General features: G+C 33.7%; 1 protein-coding gene across 2 annotated transcripts in view; it reads left to right on the plus strand.

The window, feature by feature from the left end:
* LOC145681905 (E3 ubiquitin-protein ligase SIAH1B-like) overlaps nt 1-12,873 on the plus strand; it is a 32,184-nt gene extending 19,311 nt beyond the window's left edge. For both annotated transcript variants that reach the window (XM_081753508.1, XM_081753509.1), the window contains exon 3: nt 9,924-12,873. In XM_081753508.1, coding sequence (XP_081609634.1) covers nt 9,924-10,877 — 954 coding nt within the window. In that variant the 3' untranslated portion in view covers nt 10,878-12,873. The remainder of the gene's footprint in view (nt 1-9,923) is intronic.
* The last annotated feature ends 7,710 nt before the right edge of the window (nt 12,874-20,583 follow it).

Here is a 20,583-nt window from a genome sequence, read left to right on the forward strand (position 1 = left end):
TCATTTCTGTTTCTCTCTGTATTTTGCACTCGAGATATGTAGGTTCAGTGTAACTCAAGAAACAAGGAAGTGTTTTGTGGAGTTGTGTAAGCTTTACTGTATAACTAGGATTTACATATTAAGGACTATGCTTCTATCTAGGTTTAGCGTGCAAAATTATGGTTATACATCTACAAAAGACTAGCAGAAAATATATAATAGTAAAATAGAAAATAAAAAATAATTAGATTTAGAAAGAGAACTCCAGCATGGTACAAGGCCTTGGTGAATATAGTTTCAGGAAGAATTTATTATCCTTCGAACATGTGCATGTTTCCGGGGTCATAAGTTAATAGAAGTTTACAGACCTGTAGCTGCTCCCAATAGTGATGGGTAAATCCCCGGGAAGATTCCCAAAAATGGGAATATTCCGGGAATTTATGTACAAACAAAGAAAATTGAATTCTATTACCATATTATGATTTCAAAGGTAAATTCGTTTCTTATTACCTATATTATTACTGTTATGTCCAGATAATTCTTCAAAATGTATATTCTGAACGGCATTATGTTATTTTATTAATATTTTATTATATTTAGAGAGGACCCATAAATGTATATTTACTTACAATATGTTATATGCAAGTAAATATGTGGAAAAATGGTATAGCAAGTCCACATACTTTTACACCGCTAAACAGTTTAAATTTATATGTAAGTAGATTTTCTAAACTTGACTCTACTATTGATATTATAAACATTAATTTTTTATGTGTTATATACAAATTTGGTTGGGTAACCGTCAGAAGACACATTTGCGCATACATATTTATGTTTACAATATTTGCAAGGTACTCACCTAGTTTTATAACTTAGTACGCAACATTGTAACACATTCTTCCTACTTATTTCTCGAAATTTTATGCATTAATTCACATGTAAGAGAAGTCTGAGTACGTTTTCAGAAATTTGAATCAGAGCCAGGAGACAGACCGACGTCTATTACTAACGGTGGTTTGGGGTGTATTGATAGTACTTTATCTCTATTTCTACATAATTTCTACATTGCTTTACAAACTGGTTCCTTTTCATCATTTTGAAATTAGTACTTTGCTACGTTTTAGTGCAAATGGAACTGGAACTTTAAATATCATATTATTAGTTATTTAAAGTACTGTCAAAGTATTTTATTTTTTTAAATCTCTAAATTATTTAAAACCTAGAAGGAAATAATAATAAATGAAAATAAAGTAATTAGACACTTGGTTCTTATAATTTGGAAAATAAAGTAAAGAAATGGAAATAAATTCCTTCCCGAGAATTTATATGCCAAGGAAAAAAAACAGGAATATTCCCAATTTTTATTTTCCTTCCCACCGGGAATATTTCCACTGCCCATCACTAGCTCCCAAAGGCCTGAAAAAATCGTAAAGTTGGAGAATTATGCCAATTTAGCATATTTCACTGTCCAATGTCTCCAATGAGCCTGGATAAAAAAAGGCTGAAATTTTGAGAATAGTTAGTCCTTTAGTATACCATAACACACAGCAAAGCGTGTTTTGTGTTTTTGAGCAGAAGGGGATCAAAGTACTAAGTAATGGCGTCATACTGTAGAAGGTGTTTTGTTCATAAAATCTACTGAAATTTGTCAGTGTTTACAGCGAGTAAGTGTTCACTGACTTGAGAATGTAGATCAAAAGAAAGAACAACAGTCTCCTGCATTAGTTGACAGTTAAAATAAGAATAAACATGATTGAGTATCATTGATATACCAAGCAGCAAGAGCAAGAAATACTTGCGGACTTTTTTGTCAAGGGTGCATTTTGACTTTCCTCGCCTTCTGTTGATAGCAGCATTCTTCACTAGTGCTGGTGAGGGTCCGATAACACAATGTTACAACTAGATAAAAGAAACGAGCTTGAGAGCCTTGATTGGACTAACCATTCATCCTACTTTATTTTACTTCACAACAACAAATTTCAAATAGATTTTATGAACAAAACACCCATTAGAGTATGACGTCATTACTTAATACTTTGACTCCATTCTGCTCAAAAACACGCTTGTTGTGTTTTATGGTATACTAAAGGACTACCTACTCCCAAAATATCAGATTTTCTTTTTATCCAGACCCGTTGGAGATCTTGCGAAGTGAAATATTCTAAATTGGCTTAATTCCCCAACTTTACGACCTTTTTCAGGCTTTTGGGAGCAGCTGCAGGTCTGTAAATTTTTGTATATTAACTTATGACCCTGGACAACACGCATTCACAAATTCAGATCTTTACGTAAGTTGTTTCCTCTTCCCAACATGTTTTCAATGTTCAAAAAAGATTTTATGAACAAAACGGCTGCAATGAGATTGCACACACTTTTCCAGTTTTATCAGTTTTATCTGATAAGCCATTGACAAGCTGTCATTATATACAGGATTGCGCACAGAAAAATTAAGCAATGTTGTCAGATGGAAAACATTTTCTCTTCTGTTATGTAAATCTGTAAGAAAAGAGCAGCGGAATACCCGAACTAAGAGTCGAATAAAATTACTAGGACTGAGCTAATTTAGAAAATACAGAACACACAAAAATAGAGGAGCTATATACTGCATTCGAAAAAAAAAAGATCTCACACCAGTTCTTCCGAGAAATATTACAGAGGCTGCTTCAGTAAGTGATTAACAGAGAAGTTGAGTTCAGTTATGATGGAGAAAAGTTACTATTTATAAATGAAGAAGCTAAGATTATCGTCCTAACTTGTGCGAGTAACATTAGGTACGAACAATGATAGCATTTACTGTGCATAGTCGTAGTGTATGTTAAAAAAATGAGAAAGAAAAGAAAGAAAAGAAACTAGCAGGTAGCTACATAATACTGTTTCTAATTATATATTCTAACTAGATTTAGGAAGGTGATTTAACATATATATTGACAGATTCCATATTATTAATAAGTAAATCGTGTAATTTTGCAAGGATTATATTGGAATGCAGTGTAATTAGTATGAGGAAGTAGTTTACTCACATCGTTGTATTATACTAATAATATTGTAATTTAAGTTCATTGTATCGCACATATTATTGTAACAAGTATCCTATTATATAACCAGACGTTAACGACAGACCTTAATAAATTTACCAAAGCAAAACTTTACGACAATGGAGAAAATTATTTACTTTTTCAATTTTCAATTTTTCCATAAAACTTGGCTAGTAGTGGGAAGTATGTATACTATATTACTATTCCTACTACTACTACTACTACTATTATTTTTATTATTATTATTATTAACATTAAGAAGGTCATCATAAATGTTTGCTTTGTTTTATTTAGGTTCCCTCCTAGAATATGGGCTTCAGAACCCTCAGTAGCTCCTCGAACGAAAATAGGGCAGAAACATTTCACAAACATTACAATTAATAATTATATTCACTTGGTCCAGATATTTATAAGGTGATCTCTTCTTTGTTCAAGATACAATCAGAAACAAAATTGAAATTAAGATCAATTGCGAAAGGAAATACCAATACACATAAAGAGGAAGATTTAAAGAAACATAACATATTGAAGCAGTATGAAATGCTTCTTAACCCTTATAGATTCCGGCTTTTTAAGGTAAATTAGAGACTTTCAGTCAAGCGACTACAGCATCATCCCTATTTATCATAGGATCATGGTTCATACCTTGTTTTCTTTTTACAATAGAGCAACCATTCAAATGGCACCATTCACATCTCCTTATCATGTCCCTGAGGCGGGAAATTTTGAGAGAAATCAGGATTTTTCTTTGAATTTTTTTTAAATTGAGCCCCTCTGGACCCCCACTGTGTTAATGCAGAGACCTAAAACTCAACTGGAAAACACTAATGGGTGTACTAAATGCCTGTATAAAATTTCAAGCTTTTATCTTGAACAGTCAGGACGGGGAAAATGTCAATAATCTCCACAATGCCCTAGATTACTGTAAAATACCTTGATCTCAGGCAGAACATTTCATGAGACATCCCTATTTATCCTAGAACCATAGTTCGCCATTTATTATCTTCAGAATAAAAGTGCCTTTCAAACGGACCCTTCACATGTCTTCATCATGTATCTCAGGCGGGAAAATCGCGAAAAAAGGGATTTATTAAACCACAAAATCCCTTTTATTTACCTTTTTGCCCCTCTGGATCCACCTTGTGCTAATACAGAGATCCGAAAAAAATCTAATAAATAGTACTCGGTGGACTGAATGTTTGTACAAAATTTCAATCTTTTAGGTGCGAAAGTAAGCCCACCAAAAATAATGAAAATGGGCCTATCAAAAATATTTTTTAAAGTTATGATTTCATCACCTCCTATGTCTCGACGCAGGAAGGCGTGAAACCATACGTAACGTGTTCTACATTGCCTCTAGATTTGAAAAAAAAAGTAAAAAGCTTTATTGGTTCTTTTTTAATCGAATAATGAAGACGCTACTTTAGTACTTAAAAATAGGTACTAGAACTCCAAAGGGATTCAGATTATGAGACAAGAAAATTTTAACATTTGGATTGTAAATTTGGAGGTATCATGACTTCTTGTATCTACTGACCAAATTATATTTAGTTAATCCTCAATATATCAATTTTATTTCTAATTTCTGTTTCTATCCTAGTCTGAAGGAAAACCTTCTTTGCGCACAGATTTTAAATCTACCATTGTGGCAACGTTGGGCAAAAATTTGTGTTCGGAAAGACCAACAAAGATTTGTGCGCAATTCGGGATCTATAGTGTGCGCAATCCTGTTGCTCCCAACAAAACACCTCCTAGAGTATGACGTCATCACTTAATACTTTGACCCCGTCTGCTCAAATACACTAAACGTACTTTGTTGTGTGTTATGGTATACAAAAGGACTAACTATTCCCAAAATTACAGACTTTTCTATCCCAATATCAAGCCCATTGGAGATATTGGACAGTGAAATATTCTAAATTGGCTTAATTCCCAAACTTTACGATTTTTTTCAGGCCTTTGGGAGCAGCTACAAGTCTGTAAATTTTTGTATATTAACTTATGACCCCGGACAACATGCATTCACAAATTCAGACTTCTACGTTAGATGTTTCCTCTTCCCAAACATGTCTTCAATGTCCAAGAATGTTGCTATTGTAGGCCCTGATTTCACTCCCTTCAAATGGTTGTAAACAAAAGTGTTAAGAGATCAAAGTTTTAGCTCTGCACGAGTTGGAGACGTCCAGCAATTTTCAATTTGTTAAAACTAAAACATGCTGAGATATTCAAAACAATGTAAACACCTAAAATCGAGAGAAACACAAAATGGCGGCAGCCGTTGCGTCGCCATGGGGTGTTGCGAAAAATAATTAATTGTGGTTTTGAAGTACCCTGTTATAGGATAAACATTCATGAAAAAAAATAGACTTTTTTGAAAAGGTCGAGCGGCAATTTTTCTTTTTTCTCGATCACTTTGCATGGATTGACTCAACTGTTAGCATCCAATTAGACAAATAAGAATACAAAGTAAATGATTAATTTTAATCTTTTAAATTATTATAATTGCCTTTAGTGTCCGCAAGAGAATGCCACTGGGTCGAAGACATCGTCCTCCACGAATTTTCATTTTCTCTACCAAACATATGTTTCATCAAATAATCATAAATCTGATATCCAAAAGTTGTATTACTTCAATTATACTAACAATGTAATAAATGATTAGGTGAAATGAAAAAGTTAATGCAACAATTTTTTATATAAAATACTTTTAACTGAGTGAAATATTTAACATTTATAACAATTTCCAAAAATAGAACTATAAAATTTAAATTTAATATCTTAAGAAAAAATGTAAGGTATGGTAATAGAAATTCAAACTAACAAAAGACCGTATGATCAAACTGCTTAATGAACATAATTAACGTACTAATAATTTAACATATTTTTTTTATCTTGTGGGCAAAATTGCAGACCAGCAAATGAATTTAGAGTTACAATAATAAACATACAAGATATGAACACACCCAATATAGCTGTACGGCATCCACATTTAACATCTTTAATAATTCAAAATAAACACGCAATTAGCGAACATAGTCGTAATTTAGAACTATTTTGCATTTCAATAATTATTATAGCTTTTGACAAGTAAAATTTGCCCCTGATTAGGGATGATACCATACCGGGACCAAGAACCTGGGGAAAACCTATATATCGTCTGAAAGCTCTTGCCATGAGAAGTACGAAACCGTTTTCAAATCACGGGCAAACCCGCAACGTGATCTTATAAGGGATCAGTTTGTTGGTGTTTGTGCCCCTATGTATAGCATTTTGGACACAAGTAAAAATGAATGTTACATGATGCATCACGCTTAAGCGCCTGAGCCCATCATGTTCCTTTTTGGCTCATTGCTAGAACGTGACTTAGGAAAGGGTTTGATAATATCATTTTGCACCCAGACGTACCCATTTGGTCAGTGTTGTCAACGAGTTGTAAATACAATGTGATGGATGTTTTTTAGTAGCACTGGATGTATATTCATGAAACGTGGCATAAACATTATTCCTCGCTAGAGAAAATATACTGTGGATGTATTCTTCTCCCAAGGACCCCAGCCTTCTTGTGTTGCCAACCAAGTGAAAAAATAAGTTGTAAAACAGAATTCGTTCGATGGAACGCTCATACACCAAGTTTGACAGAAACATCATACGATACTATAGCAAAAAGACGTTGAGTGTGACCGTCTCCCAACCATTCTAGGTTTCCAGTGTTGCCAACCAAGTGTAAACATAACAATATTGATAATGGCGTGACAAATATACTATAACAGATGTGACTGAAGCAGCACTGAACAACGGAAAACATAGTGTGAGTGTCCTCGTCTCCCAAACATCCCACTGTGGTAGTGTTGCCAACCACTGTGAACATTCAAGATTTTCGCATGAAGTTTATAGCATTGGCGGACAAATTAGATTGTGACCCATACAAGGTTTGTAGTATGTTAGTGTGGACCCACAAGCACATATGTTGTCAGTGTCTCCAACCATTCTAAAATACATTTTTTCGAAAGATTGCCTGACCATTACATGCATAGAGACAAAACTTCACATAAACATCATTGGACGCAACAGAAAATGTACTGTTGTTGTTACCACTCCCCGATAATCCCAGTCTGTCCGTATTGCTAATGTTTTCAAAATGGAAGTTCGTCAAATAGTAGTATACTAGCTTGATGGTAGTTTTATATACCTGCACCCTCAGGCAACCTATCAAGAAAATGTATCTTAGAATAGTTCGAGACGCTCGCAACATGCATGCCTGTGGGTCCAGAGTAACATACTACAAACCTAGTATGGGTCACAGTCTAATTATGTCCTCCAATACTATAGACTTCATGCGAAAACCTTTATGTTTGCAGTGATTAGCAACACTACTACACTGGGGTTTTTGGGAGACGAGGACACTCACACTATGTTTTCCGTTGTCCAATGCTGCTTCAGTCACATTTGCTATATATTTCTTCAATAACACGCATGCCATTTTCAACATTGTGATGTTTACACTTGGTTGGCAAACACTGGAAATCGGGAATGGTTGAGAGATGGTCACACTCAACATCTTTTTGCTATAGTGTCGTGTGATGTTTCTGTCAAGCTTGGTATTTAAACGTCTCATTGAACGGAGCCTATTTTACAACTTCTTATTTTTTCACTTGGTTGGCAACACAAGAAGGCTGGGGTTCTTGGAAGAAGAATACATCCACAGTATATTTTCTCTAGTGACGAATGATGTTTATGCCACATTTCATGGATATACGTCCAGTGGTACAAAAGACATCCGCCACATTGTATTTACAATTCGTTGGCAACACTGAACAAATGGGTACGTCTGGGTGCAAAATTGATATTATCAAACCCTTTTCCGAGTCACGTTCTAGCAATGAGTCAAAAAGGAACATGATAGGCTCAGACGCTTAAGCGTGATGCATCGTGTAACATTTTTACTTCTGTTGAATATGCTATACATAGGGGCACAAACACCAACACACTGGCCCTTTGTAGGATTACGTTGCGGATTTGCCCGTGATTTGAAAACGGTTTCGTACTTCTTACGGCAAGAGCTTTCAGACGATATATAGGTTTTCCCCAAGTTCTTGGTCCCTGTATGGTATCATCCCTAGTGAGATGTAAATCCAGAGGCGAAAGAAATCGAACCATCTAGTTCCAAAAATATCCGTTAATGGCGCTCCAATCGATCCATCTCTACTCACCTGTATTTCAAATAATTGCAAACTATTACATGATATGATTCACACGTTGTATTATAAACATTTTTTTGATGTGTATATAAAACAACTTTGTTAAGTATATACCAGACGAATCCCATTGGGAAGGACAGAAATCATTTTGTACCAAGCCTTCATTTGCTTCTTCTCTGTTGGTTACACACTTGTCGAAAGGTTCCATAGTAAACCATAAAATATATATATATATATGTTTAATTTATTTTAATACGTTGAAATACGCATCTGTTCACGTTCTAACAGTAGTATTAGAAAACTTCACAATTTGTTTACTCTTTATTCGTTTATTAGTAGCTCAAATTTTTCTTGTACCTCTAAATACACCAAAATAATAATAATAATAATAATAATAATAATAATAATAATAATAATAATAATAATAATAATAATAATAATAATAATAATAATAATACAAGACAAAGGAGTTATTAAAATAATTTAGTAATAAAGTGTAATAAATTGAATAGAGTATTAATTTACTAATTAGCTAATGTAATGGGATTAAATGTAAATATAGCTTCAAATTTCCGTCCGTAAAACAATCTCTCGTTACTACTTTCTTTAATCTTAAAAGGATCTTCAGAAAAAAATGAATGTATAGAATAAAAGTGAAACAGAAACAATGTATCAGACTACTTTTCATTTGTGGTTAAAGTGTAAAAGACTAGAATAACTTGAAGTTCGACTTTAATTTCTATTCATATTTCTTTCTTGTGTCCGTGTCTATGGGTTACACACGTTACATAACTAAATTCATGTAACGGCGTTTTATGGTTCATCAACTACCTGCACCATCTTCGCTTATTAGCCCATTGATTTATGGTATTATTATTACTATTAATTTGTATGCTTTGAAATGAACTGGAACTTCAGTTATTTGATTTTACTGATTTTGTCTTCAAACCTATTTAAATACCCACCTTTTGAACACATAATTTTGGTATATATAACTTTAATCTATTATATAAAAGAGAACGCACAAATCCTTTGTTAGCTCATCACGCTAATACGGCTGAACCAATTTCTTTCATTTTTGGGGGGTTATTAGGATTTGGACCCTAGATGGTTTTTATCATATCACTTTAATTTTTAATTACCAGTGTCTTGAGATAATTGACCATTCAAGTGTCCATAACGTACAAATCCTTTGTTAGTTCATCATAGGTATAAAAATAAACGTATTTATATGCAACCCGCATGACCGTGTCACTCGGCGGGTTAACATAAATGACAGGCGCTATAATGTTAACATTTACTGCAATTTGAAAGCGAAAAAGTAAAAATTATCTAAGTAACAAAGTTTATTGCGTTCCGGGGTGACCGCAGCGAAGCGGGGTGAACGCTGCTAGTATGATATAATGAAATTTAATTTAAGCAATGTAAAGTTTACAGATAACATAGAACCAATTTGAAAATAGCAAGGGACATTTAAGAGGAAGAAATCAGAAAAAAATACATATTTAAATTTTCAGTTTATTCAAAAGAAGAACAAAAAATATAAAGGATGTACAAAAAAAAAGTTACTGTAGATACTCAACTTCGCTAGTACCAAAGTAAACTTCGAACTAAAATATTCAAATCACAGTTTGAAACTTATTTTTACGCTAATAATGGCATATATTTTTCAGTTTAAATATATTTCTAACACTTTTCATTTTCTTTGAAGGAAGAAGAAGATGAACCAGAGGAAGGAGAAGAGGAGGCCAATACTACGGATGAATTGCTAAAAATATTACGGAAGGAATTGGAATGTCCAATATGTCTTGATATACCATCGCCTCCTATAATGCAATGTGTGAATGGCCACCATACTTGCAGCAAGTGTAAACCTAGAATAGCTGCGTGTCCTGTGTGCCGAGCACGACTCACAAATATAAGAACACATATTGGTGAATCTCTTGTAAACAAAATACCATTTCCATGTCAGTATAAAGATAAAGGGTGTCCATCTGCAATGATCAGTTCGAAGAAAGCGGAACATGAAAAGGAATGTAATTTCAGACCATACGGATGCCCTGTAAGAAATTGTAATTCTATGCTGTTCTCTGATGAAATAATAGGACACATCAGAGGACTTCACAGAGGCGTTGAGATCAGATCATTTAATAATAAAGTTGAATTCAATTATCAATTCTCTAGACCTCTAACACCAAATTTACGTATATTTGAATTAGGTACTCCACCAGCTACGTTTGTGTTAACTGTTCAACGGCGTTACGATGGAAATATGTGTTTTATAGTTCAAACAGCGAAACCAAAAGCTGAGGCGGAGAATTTTTTCTTTACAGTTAAGGTTTGCAGTACTCACAGACGGGAAATATCTTATCGAGGGCCAGTTATATCTCTTCACGTTGATACCGATACAATAATTGCCAATTCAGAATGTCCAGTGCTTGAAAAGTTCTTCGGAGAATATTACAAGTGTACTTTTGATTTAACTATTACAACTACACAAACACCACAATACAGTTTCCAATCCCCCCAAGGGCTTAAACGCAGTTGTCAATATCCTGTGCATCCGTGTCTTGGCCCCCAATATTCTGTATCATTCTTGTCAAAACGTGCCCGCCAGTCAAAGGCTACATATCCTGGTTGGAGCTCAAGATACGATTCGAAATAAGAAATATGCAAACAGCGATGTATTTGCAGTGGATCATTATAGAGTGTAGCATATAATCAAGTATATCTACATCACGTGTATTTAGTAGTGTGTAATGGTTTGAAAAGCAACATGAAAGCATATAATGCGATACTTACACTGTATTATAACGTACGCTGCGAATATGATATCTCTCTGCGTTAATGAAGAATCCACTAGTACGTTACGATGACTTTACAAAAGTTTAAGTTATTGTAGTACATATTATGCAATGCGTTTTGGAACAACTGCCTATTTCTGGCGTAGAAATAAGTGACATACCATATTTGATGCCACACAAAATTTTTGAGATTATTTTTTTTATTTTTACCATACTAGTAAACTCCTTCGATTCACCGACTCTTGATATGTATTTTAACTGGTAGACTGTTAAGTAGGATTGTTGTGAAGACACGCGTTTCTTAGTCATGTTCCGTTGTGTTAGTCATGTCTCTTAGTCATGTGTCCTATTTGCGTGCGTGAATTTATCATTAAACAGAAAAGATATACAACTGATGATGTTTGAAATAGATTTGAACTATGTAGTGAACATGGGAAGTATTGCAGAGAAGTTTGTTCCTCGTCTCTTGAACGACGATAGACGAGATCATCTTGTTCGGGTCATAAACCAGGAAGGTATTGGAAGTAATAGAGGGTATACGGCGTATCACGACCTAATAATTTTACAGTTTAGCGTATATTTACTTCAAGCCATGAATGTAACGGATGAGTATACGCTGTATTTTAGGAAACGATTGAACATATAATTATCGAAGATTCTAGCAATACATCACTACCCAAAGGTGCCTTGACCACCGTTCCTCACCCACCCCACCCCTCCGACCTATCCCATTGTGATTTCTAGCTCTTCTCTAAAACGAAAGTTGAAATAAAGGCGTTTTAATTCCATCGAAAAGATCCAAGCGGAATAGTAACAGTTCTTGAACACCCTGCAACTAGTGAACATCAAGCAAAGCTTTCTACAACAATGCGAAAATATTTTACCTATAATCGCTGCATGAAAGGCCAATATGGCTGTAAACGTTAAGGGTTTAAGATAAGGTTTCGAATTTGTAAGAGGAAATTATCTTAAGTTTTGGGTAGTACCTAACTCATAATGTTAATGTTTGATTTGTCATGAATTGTTAATCTAGTTGCACAAACACAAAAATAGCACTGAAAAAGTGAAGAGTGCCTAAAAGAACATATAACTCGCACATATATACTATAATTTACAAGTGTAATTACAGAGTTTATATACAGGTGGTCTTAAAGCGTAGGGATCCGCTTGGTACAGAAGTAGCTGCGGCAGCTTTCAGCCACTACAGTTGAACTGAAATATGTTTAATTCACTTTATGATTATAGTTAAAACTAAATGCATTTTATTTATCAATATTCTACATTGTTAGATGCAGGTTGCAATATGTAACTTTTGTTTTCTAGTATGTTACCACGTTCACTTAGTGTTTTTTTTCAATAAATTTATATCCTATGTTCAATTTACTTCATTTCAAATATATTGTTTTGTAACCTAGACTAACTTTATTTATTTATTTTTGAATATGAGTCCGACAAAGTTTTGTCAAATAGTAACCATGTCAATGACTGGTAACAACTATGACTATTTTGACTATTATAAACGACACTTAATTTATGTATATTGCTTATTTTCTATTGTCAGTTTCTATTTTTAATTGACATTTGTTAACTTAATTTATTCTATTGTGCATCTAATTACAAATATATGTCACAGTGAGAGTTTTGTGTATTCTGAGTTATCCCAAGACAATCATTTGCCAAAGTTTCCTTCTCAAGAAGGAACACATTTTGAAAGCAATATTTTAAGTTTTCTTTACCAAACCATAATTTTAGTTGAGGCAGTTCACGCAACAGCAATAATAATAGTTGTAATGTTGATGAGAACGTGTAAAGTTATTGTATGTTTCTTAGGAGTTAAGTTTGAATTATAAATAAATATTACGGGATTTTTGTCTTTAACCCATTTCTGTGCAAATTAATTTTTTGTTGAATATTTTGATTTCCTTCAAACATCTATTTATTCAGGGCATAAGTGAATGCATGAACTAATTTTCCAGACATTTCACTGCATCCTGTACGAGATATTAGAAGTCGATATTTGTCGACAGGGAGTACTAAAGGGTTCTTTTGAAAATGAATTTCTCAATAGTAATTATTTTTATTTGTGTTTACAAGGATTCTTTCTCTTCTACACTACTATTTCACATTTCAGAGAGCGAAAAATACTATTCAGTTTTGGAAGTAGAAACAACAATAGTAAAAGAGGAAAACATTTCGAATAAAAATGATAAAATACAAAATCTGAAAGTGCAGGATTAAAAAGATTTTAAACGTCTCACTGTAATTAACGTAACAACCAACTTGGCATATCTTATTCTTCTCTGGAGTAGCTTTGGCCTCAATATCCACTTCTTATTTTTGTCGGATTTGTTTAAAGGAAGTGAGGCTTTTCACAAAGTGTACATCTGAAAGAAGAAATTCAGGACTTTGAATTCTATTTGAACCCTATGTGGAATATCAGTTCTTCTGGTTACACCTTTTTGGGGAAGTATTAGATTTTTCCCTTGGATCTAATAGCAGTATGTATCAAAATTATATTGATCACTTATGTAGCTACTTGCAACCGGAAAGTAATATTCTCCTAATAGATGATTGGAATCAACCGGAAATAACAGGAATTGATTTTGATTTTCTTAATGCTACAAGCACTTGTAGGGAATTGTTTAATTTTATGAATTTATATAATTTAAAAACTCTAAATAATATTAAAAATGAACTCAGAATAACGTTAGATCTTTCAGATATAATCGTTATTGAAGTGACACGTGAATCACAACTTTTAGTACGGTACCTGAAGATGCTCATCACTCTGCATTGGTTATTGATTTTCGCTATACAAAAAGAACCCGTACCAAAATCTACATACTAAATTGATTATAACTTTTACAAAGCTAATTTTGAGCAGTTATATAGGAAAGTGGCATCTGCTAACTGGAAAACAGTAGGTAATAGTCCTACAGTTGATGAGCCTGTTGATATTTTCTTTAAAATAATGAATGATAATTTTGATAAGTGTGTACCAGATAAGAAAATTAATAAGAAATATACTGTTTGGATCACGCCTGGCATAATCAAATTGACAAAGAATAAAGAGTAATTCCGAAGAAAATGGAGACAAGGAATCGAGGATATTACGTATTATTCAAATAAATTTAAAGAATTACGGGCAATATCTAAACGGGAAATTTCAAGCGCTCATGAAAAATACGTAAACTATTGCGAATCCAATCTTCTTGCAAATCCATTATTTTGGACCTACGCTAAAAACAAGGAACTTAATTCCTACAGCAAAACTGAATTATGAAGAAAGTTAATTAAATACCGAAATAGATGTTGCTAATGCATTTATGCAACACTTTCATATAATAGATTTCAGTATGATTTTGAGCCTTTATCACATCACGGTAACTCTGATCTATCTGCTTAATCAGTTTACATTCTCTACTGTTTAAGTTTAAGAAGTTGTACATGCTATCAAGCGGCTTAGGTCTCGAACCTTCCTAGGACATGACAAAATCCTACCATATATAAATAAGGGTTGCTGCCATTTACTTTAAACACCCATTGCAGGTCATATTTAATGTCACCAGCTAGTTCTCACTTCCGAACAGAAAGTTGCTATATGTCCAATTCCTAAAGCAGTAGAATTGATACTGATGTAAAAAGTTATAGACCAATAGCTATAATTTCTGCACCTGCTAAAATATTTATTATTCAGAGAAAAATATGTTTCCATGTCTCTCCTATTATTTCGCAAAGTCAGCATGGTTTTCTACCCAGTAATTCAACAATAACTAATCTTGCCCAGTTCATTCACTTATTAGCAAGAGAAATTGACAATGAAAGTCAAGTTAACACAATTTATACAAACTTCAGTAAGGCGTTTGATGTTATTAATCACGATATTCTTCTTACCAAACTTGTAACATTTAATTTTTCTCATACTCTACGTAAATGTTTATCTTCTTTATCGTCATATCTCCGTGAACGCAGACATCGTATTCGGTACAAACATGTCCTAATCACTGAATTTTCAGTTCTCTCAGGTGTTCCACAGGGCTCGCACTTAAAACCTTTGCTGTTTCTGTTATATACTAATGATCTACCTGAAGTAATAAAGTCACAAAAGCTGTTATATGTAGACGATTTAAAAATGTACTGTGTCAGACACTCGGAAAGATACTGCATTAATTTGCGAAATAACATCAATGCACTTCTTGAATGGTGTGAAAGTAAAAAGCTAACATTAAACATTGAGAAGTGCAGTGTAATATCTTATACAAGAAAAAGATCTTACTTGGAATTTGAGTATCATATTAATGGCATACCACTGCAAAGAGCTGACCAAATAACTAATCTTGGCGTATCAATAAGATCATATCTCTTGTTTGATATTCGCCTAAATCGAATTGTATATGAGGCTTACAGATATCTCGGATTTGTGATGTGTCTTGGAAGTGAATTCAAGAACACCAATGTTCTAAAAGTTCAATATGCTGCATATGTACGTACCAAACTGAAATACGTGTCCCTAATATGGAATCCTAGTGCGCAAAAATATACATACCACTTAGAAGCAATTCAATCAAACTTTGTTCGCTATTTAATATAAAGACACGGGGATCTATTCTTGATGTGAAAAGTATCTTGAACTCTTACCAAACTATTCAATGTATTCTCTTGAAGCAAGAAGAACTAATTTCCTTCTGTTTTTGCATAAACTTATATATAATGAGATAGATTCGCCAATATTATTGTCAGAAATGTCCATGTTCCAAACAAGAAAATAAGTTCGCGGTTGCAAACATTTCATGAACCACCACAGCGTACTAATGCATTAAATATATCGCCTATTAGGAGAATATGCGCAATAGTGTCCAAATAAAATGTCCTACAGTAGGTATATTTGATGTACATATAAAACAATTCTTTGACTACATAGTTTAGCATGTAGAACAAAATTATATATTCATTTAGTATACCGCTGAATATAGGTAAACACCTGTTGTGTTCAATATACAATAAATAAATAAGTCGCGATGCTTTCGTCCTTGGACCCTGTAAGTCACGGTCGTTGTTATCTCTTTCGTGCTCAGAAACCTCAAAATTACCAGATCTTCTTTGTTAAATACCATTATCAGTTACTTTATACAATACAAACTCTGCTATTGTTCGAAGCTTATATTCTGACAATATGTTCAAAACAGCTGAGTTTTTATCATAATCGCCGCTGTACATATCACTTAACAGTGGATTTTCTGGAGGTTCTGAGTATATTTTAGAATCAAATATATTCCCAATTTCGTCATCTTCTTCTACAATGCGGGTAATGTGTTTAGTAGTCACTAACATTATAGGATATTGATCATTTAGTTTTACAAATATATGAAGACAGAATGCTAAGAAAGAAAGAAAAGAAATAAATAAATATAACCAGTAATATACGATCAAACCAATATTCAATGCCACTTTCCTCCCCATAATATATATTATAACTGGAGTTTCAAAAATGAGTGAAATTAACAGCGGAAGCTCTGAATTTATTACGCATGTTGCTCCTTTGTACTCATATTAGAAAAATATGATTGAGGCATAGTTCAAGATGAGGTTCAAAAAATGTAAGCATCATTTCTAAAATGATGCTATCCTTCTTAGATAGACTAAGCCATATGCGTTTTCGTATAATACATCAACTGATACATAATGCTGAAATATTAACTATATGTAAAACATGACACTAAGGGAATATTGACTCCAACAACCTTAAATGACGCCCCCTGTTTTCAAATAATTTAAGGTTATGCTATTATTGTTTCATTTTAGTTTCAAACTGTCATAAAACATTATTCATTTTGAAAGGAATTATATTTTATCACTAAATGTTACTCCCTCCAATTTTAGCGGAAATGTATGTGAAACCTGCACTTAAACAACCAATCTATGATCTGTTATGTAATACAGCAAGGAATAGACTCTGATAATAAAATAACCTAACCAAAATAGAGGTAAATTAAATGTTAGGTGTATTTTCATGTTATCGTATCGCATCAATATTCTATCTATTCAAAATACAATGAAATGAAAATACAGCTTCATGTTGACTTCCCATCTTGTGCAAAATAATAAATACACTGTAATTGTTATATTGGTTCACTACTGTATTGTTTTAAAATAGAATCCTTTCCTACTTTCTTGTTCATAAAACCAGAAACAGGGTCAAAATAGTCTAGCTTTTGTCCGATTTCAAGTGCAGTTCAAATCATGGTAAGTCCTTTCAATCAACGTAAAATAATTCTGTTTTTAGTCTTGGAAAACTACGCGATGCTCTTGCGACTGTTGCAGACAGTATGAGTAAGCATAATATTGCAACAGAATGCAATGTCCAAATAAACGGACAAGTAAATTTTAAGTAAAATGATCATGAAGTGAGATTCCAGGAAAAACTATTTAAAAAATACATTTTTTAAATTCCAGGTTTGTATTGTTTATACCCGTTTCTTGACGGCCAGTGCACATATATATATAAAGAGAGAGAGAGAGAGACAGACAGACAGACAGAGATAGTAGATGGATCGGTAGGTAGATAGATATAACTCTCTTAGGAATCAAACCATGTAAGGTAGACAAAGGCGAATTTTTACTGGATACCACAAGTGACATGTAGCTAACTACACAGTATCCTAATACAAGGCGATATCACGAAATTAAGTAGCACTGTGAATATGTTGAAAACGATATCCAAGATAGATGGTTGGAATGACCTTAATTCAGCAATGAATCAACAATTGTTTATGCTGGTTACTGAATTAAATCTGTGTAAGTAAAGCGTTTTTTAGTTTCTTTTCAAAGCTTCAATCATCAAGATGTTCCGCCAACTGTGTCACGAACGAAGGGAAGCAGTATTATAATGATATGTTACAACAACGTAAAAGAATTTCCCAAGAGGCAACGAATTTAGTGACCTATCCAACTCATCGTAATCTTGCAAAATTGTGTTTGAACTACATGTGCCAAACGGGACAATTTCAGCCAGACCACCATCATTAGTTATCCAAGAGAATTGTACCAAAAAATAACGGCTCCAAATATATAGCTAAATCCCATTTTTCCAGTGAATGATATATTATTATAACTTTACTTGCAATTTGAAGAGAACATTCTAGTTTAAAACGAAATCTTCCACTACCGTCCAGGCTCGATTCAAATTTATAAAGATTTAGAACTGATTCAAGCCAGTCTCTTACTTCTTCACAGTGTTAAATATATTCGCACATGGCCATCTGAATGCACCATACAACTAAAGATTTTTCTTGGCTATATGAGGAATGATATACAAGATATCGAAAAAAAAATTCTATATCAGAAAATACGTGTACGTTGTACTAAAATACGAGAGTCACTGCAAAAATCATGGCAACTATGCTTCTCTCGAAAATGGAACGATTAAAAAAATTCTAAAATATACAAATGGAAGGTTAGTTCATGTGTAAGCATTACATGTAGGAAAATGGATGGACACACACACCACCATAAAGATATAGCACAAGAGAGAAGACGAAAACAATTGTCCTTTCAAACGTGTTTTACAGTCAATTGCAACAGCACCCAGTACTACATTTCAAACTACGCGCATTCCATGGAGTCTCCCCAAGAAGACACAAGATGGCAGGTCATCATGACACAGTAACGTGACGCTAGATGGCAGTCTTGTCCAAGAGAAAGAAACGTGAGTATAATCTTAAAATAAACCGAAATCAAGAGAAATCTTATTCCTCGAATTTAGCTTTGACCTTCACTAATTTTTTTTTTTTTTTTTTTTTTTTTTTAAGATTTCGGTACTAATATAAGTTCAACCGAACTCATCCGATCAGGATTAAAGTTAACATCGAGGTAACCTTTGCTTGCTATATGACAGAATGAAATATTATGTTTTGCAGATTTACGATTTTCCAGTTGTGGACGGTCAAATTTTGCATCTTGTATTCCAAAACAAATAGCAAGCGAAAACAGAAACTAATCCGATCGGATCAAACTTAGTGGTAGACCTTAATCTATCTCTTAGCGTGTGAAGTATAACGTAGTGCAGGCCTTGAGTTCAAGAGTTATACACAAGCGAATTTCTAAATGACTGGACATAACAGGAACCTAGTAAATGCCATTTAAATAGCAAAGGTCAGTCTTGGGCAGGAGAAATATAAATCTATATGTATTTCACTTGGAATATTATTAACTATGAGTTAGTTTAAAGATGTAGCAACATATAAATCACACTACACTGAAGAAGTCGTTGTGGCGATGATTCGTACTGACGAAACTCTTTCCTAAGCAAGATTACGTCCCATGTAATTCTCGTCAGGATACACAGTATATATCCCGTCCCGCTAGGTTTGGTACCGAAAGGTTTTAGCCAGGAGAGATATTTGTATGCAATGTTCTGGCCAGTAGAGCCTTCGGACATCAAGATTTTTGCACGTAAGATTTCATTCCAGCAATATTTTGGCATGCAACGTTTGGGCCAGGCGAGATTATGGCACGCGAGGTATTTGATCAGGTGATACTTTAGGCTGTGAGATTTTGGGCGGCGGCGGTTTGGGGACGTGAAGTTTTAACCTGGGAGGTTCTGGCTGCGATATTGTGGCCGAGATATTTTGTATTGAAACCATCACGATCCTATACTACTATACCTAATTCCTAATTTTGACAATTTGAGAAATTTAAGACTGGATCAAAACACTCCTCCCATATTTTCATATGACAGCAGCAATGCAGCCATGCGTTATGAAAGAGAATTTGTCTGTGTACACTCATATAATCGTATAACGTACTAAAGGCTAATCCAAGAGGATGAAAAAGCCAAATTTTCCATAATTTGATCATTCGGTGATTTTTCCCCATAAAAGTGAACAAGATGTTCGGGCTAAACTTATATAGGTATATACTGTGGTCCTATACAACGATTTCAAATTTGGCGATTTTCAGAATTTAAGTAATCGTGTTATTTAATGTTCGGAAATTTAACAGGATTGTATCAATGTGTACATGTCCCTTGAAACAAAATGGATATGTATAATCATCCCTATTAACATATAAGGTAATAAAATATTATCCAATAGAAAAAATGTCAAAATGCTCCAGATTTTAAATTTTTGTTAAGTTTTTACTCATAAAGGGGAACAAGATGGATCAACCTAACATAAAAAGATACCTACTATTGCCCTATTAGATGAAACCAAATTTTTAATTTTGGGAATTTCCAAAGTAGAATGAACAAACATACCCTTATCTAAATTTGAAGAGGTGAGGCAAGGTACTGATTACCAAATTTCAGGAAGGTGGTCCTATGCACCTTCGGCCATGGCTGCTGCATCAGAGACAACGGATCATACTTCTGAGACCCAGGGGTACAAAAGTGAGCACAACTGTTAATAATACAACTTTCTGAGTCTTTTCAAAAGAAATAGCTAAAGAACAACATCATCTGATTCTGATTGATAAAACTTATACATGAATTAATAAAGAAATCGGTTTATCAGTTTCTACAAAGGTCGTCTTTATAAATCTCACCTCAAGAATAAACTACCCCGTGTA

This window comes from Thermobia domestica, chromosome 3, assembly GCF_964235325.1.
Source record: "Thermobia domestica chromosome 3, izTheDome1.hap1.1, whole genome shotgun sequence".
NCBI lineage: Eukaryota > Metazoa > Arthropoda > Insecta > Zygentoma > Lepismatidae > Thermobia > Thermobia domestica.